The sequence below is a fragment of the Sphaeroforma arctica genome (assembly GCF_001186125.1).
Source record: "Sphaeroforma arctica JP610 unplaced genomic scaffold supercont1.623, whole genome shotgun sequence".
Classification (NCBI taxonomy): domain Eukaryota; class Ichthyosporea; order Ichthyophonida; genus Sphaeroforma; species Sphaeroforma arctica.
Window position 1 is genome coordinate 32,650 of NW_014039935.1, and position 3,587 is coordinate 36,236.

At 50.7% G+C, this 3,587-nt stretch overlaps 1 protein-coding gene across 1 annotated transcript in view; it reads right to left on the bottom strand.

Moving 5' to 3' along the window:
- Positions 1–3,587, bottom strand: part of SARC_07680 (hypothetical protein) — a 14,253-nt gene that overhangs the window by 5,949 nt on the left and 4,717 nt on the right. Inside the window, exons 7-12 of the mRNA XM_014298371.1 lie at positions 3,249–3,480; positions 2,697–2,894; positions 2,105–2,223; positions 1,462–1,718; positions 892–1,087; positions 40–542 (exon numbers count right to left, since the gene is read on the bottom strand). Coding sequence (XP_014153846.1) covers positions 40–542; positions 892–1,087; positions 1,462–1,718; positions 2,105–2,223; positions 2,697–2,894; positions 3,249–3,480 — 1,505 coding nt within the window. The remainder of the gene's footprint in view (positions 1–39; positions 543–891; positions 1,088–1,461; positions 1,719–2,104; positions 2,224–2,696; positions 2,895–3,248; positions 3,481–3,587) is intronic.

Below are 3,587 nucleotides of genomic sequence, written 5' to 3' on the forward strand. Positions count from 1 at the left end.
ACGTAGCTACTGATATATGGCCCCCCCCACCAAGCTCACCTCATTGAACGTACGGGAGCGTGGATGTGCAGCCGAGTACATATTAAACACGGTGTGCAGCTCCGTCAGTGAATAGTCATTCAGTAGCAACCCACTCGCACTCGCCGTGTCACGTGACCCCAACAGCGCCGCCACACAGCGACGTACACCGTCCATTCCATCGGCAACACGCGGGCGGACGGCCGCCCCCCGCAGCTGCCCATATGAGGCAGGCTGCGGATGCCCATATAAGGGAATCTGCGCGGGCAGCATGCCCGTGCCGACACTCGGCGCATCGGTTGGTCCGAGCTCGTCCATGGTAGGTAGCATGGTGCTCCCGTCTCCGGGCAGCAGCTCCACCTGCGGCTTTGCCTTGAGCCCCAGGGCCTTACACTTGGTACAACCGCTGCGTTGCTTGCGCTCGGCAATGAACACGTGCGAGATGTCTGTGGTGCAGCCGAATAACACCTTGCGTTTGGCGGGGAGTGCCTTGAACTGATCGGCGTTGGCTATACGCACCACGCCTGTGTGTACAGAGGAGGGTGTTATAGGAAGAGTGAGTGGGGTTTTATCAGGTGAGTGAGTGTGATGCAATAACAGAGAATGGGTCACGGGAAGAGTGAGTGTGGTTTAGTATCAGGTGAGTGAGTGTGGTTTAGTATCAGGTGAGTGAGTGTGGCGCAGTATCAGACAGTGTGTATCGGGAGCCATGTACTATACCAACACAAATGGCTATCCACCGCAACAGAGTGTGCCGGGAGTGCCCTAGAGTGCGTCTAACCGCAAGCCAAGCCAAGCCCTCCCTAAGCATACTCTACACCGCCAAAGCCACAGAAACCAAACACCCAGCCGTGTCACCGTGCACACACTCACCATTGGTACTCTCCATGATAAGCCTCTCCAGATTACGCACCACCTCGTCTCGGTGTAGGTTGGGTGGGGCGAACATGTCCTCGTCCGCGTTTCGGCCGGGCAGCAGGTACATGGGCTGCACAGTGCAGTTAGCGCAGCCATTGACCCCACAGAAACGGCAGCCGCACGCCACGGTGCAGTACCCGGGTTGGATGACCTGGCGAGAGTGTGTGTAGGTAAGAGAGTGGGAGTGAGAGAGTGTGTGGGGAAGTGTGGACAGGACGTCCCGGCCCGTGAAGTTCGGAACATACACGGCAGATTGAACTGATTTGCACCATTCTTCTACGTATATACATGTGCATAATATATATGGCCTTACAAACCCAAACCCAAGCACAGACGCACACATACCAGGCGTATTTGTGAGGTAGTATACATGTACATAATATATGGTCTTACAAACCCAAACCCAAGCACATACGCACCCACGCCCGCTCACACACATACCAGGCGTATTAGTGAGGTAGTATACATGTACATAATATATGGTCTTACAAACCCAAACCCACCCACACCCGCTCGCACACATACCAGATGTATCTGTGAGGTACTGCCACTGGTTATCATCAGCGGCTCGGCAGTGCCCAGGCCTTGGCTGGAGTTCTTGGAGCGTTGCTTGAGATCGGCGATTTCTCGGTTCATCGTACACTGGGTGCAGCCTTTCTTCTGCTTGCGCTCGGCTATGAAGAAGTGCTTGAGATCGGCCGTACACCCGTACACCACCTTGCGTTTCTCGGAGAGCTTCTCGAATTGCTCCACGGTGCGTATGCGCTTGCACTTCTCGCCGGCTGGAGAGGATAGGGGCGGTCGAGTGCGCCGAGATGGGGGTGAGTGTGGCAGGTAAGACACTTGGAGAGTCTCTTGAGGAGTACGGGGATTAAACTTTAGAAGGACGTGTGCGTAGATAGGAGGGTTGACATATGGTTGGGTGTCTTGAACAGTTATGTGTATAGATGTTTCTCGGAAGTCACGAGACGTATACATGAATACGTACACACGGGTGTAATGTCTTTTGCAAATAGACCGAGCTCTCCCACTTGGGCCATATTTAGGTATGTCTCATTATATGTGTCACTATACAAACCTTCACTGTGAGTGGCAGTGGTAGTGGTGATGATGTACGTGCGGTGGTATTCACATAGCTATTTATGGATCTCTTTCACACCACACACACCCATCTCTAGACTGTCCAGGTAGGCCACAGCGGCAGCCTTAGTGGTGACGTGCGCAGGGATAGTGGGCACATGGGACAGATTGCGCCCCGCCAGTTCAAACATGGGCTGCACAACGCACCTGGTATTGACAAAAGAAAGCCGAATCTATAAATAGAATGTCACAGGGCTTGATACTTGCGGCGGATATAAAGTACATTTTGAAGGGCCAAATATAGAGATACAATCGACTCCGCAAGGTTTAAATAAGGAAAACAAATGCCATGCCGGTTTGTCCCTACATATGCACACACCTTTATGCGTACAGACATATTATATGTACACCTATCATACACACACACACATACCTCTTAAATCGTACAGACATATATATGAATACACCCTTTTCATATCAACACATGTACACACATACCTCTTTTAAATCGGACAGATATATATATATATATGAACACGCTCTTTTACATACCAACACATGCACACACAAACATCTTTCTCTTAAATCGTACAAACATATATACACACACACTCTTATACATACCAACAAATGCACACACACACACACACATCTCTGCGTGCAGACATGTATATGCACACCTATCACATTCGTCCTCACAGTGTCGGCAGGGTTTCTTGACGCTGATGTAGTTGAGGTCGCGCGTGGGTTTGTGCTCCGAGGCCATTTGGTTGTTGTCCATATCGTTGTTGGGTGTGTCATTCAGATGTCTGCATTGGCGGCACCCCAGTTTCTGTTTACGTTCGGCGATGAACATGTGGTCCACATTGCGGATGCACCTGATGCATAATATTTTTGGGTGGTGGATCAGGACAAAATTCCGAGCTTGTCTTTTGTTTTGACTGTAATTCCTATGCCGACGAACAATGTGCACTGGATTAAGCGTGGCTAAACACACATACACACACTTATATATATATAGATAGATATAGATATGTACATATACTTTACTCACATGTATGCATCGAACAACATCGACATGTACAGTCAGATATATAGCAAGTCACACACACACACACACTTACACACATACGCAGGTGTATACATAAGACAATACCCATGCACGCAGGTGTATATATACAAATCACCCACAGCCACCCACACGCACAGATGCGTGCAATACACGCACTCACCCATAGACCAGCTTGCGCTTGGCATAGAGCTGCTCGTAGTGACTCACGGAGCGTATGCGCACCACCCCGGGATGCTTCAGGCCCTCAATATGGGACACAAAGTCCTTTCTGGTGCTGAGGGTGGGGGGTAGGAACTCGTCTGGGTCAACCAACCGGCCGGGGAGGTCATACATGGGCTGGATAGCACAGGATGCACACCCTTCATTGTTACACTTGCGACAGCCTTTCATCACTGCGGAGGTGAGTGGGTGTGGGTGAGGCATGGGCTGAGTGAGATAAACAGAGCCGAGAGGGTAGAGTATGCACACCCTTCATTGCTACACTTGCGACAGCCTTTCA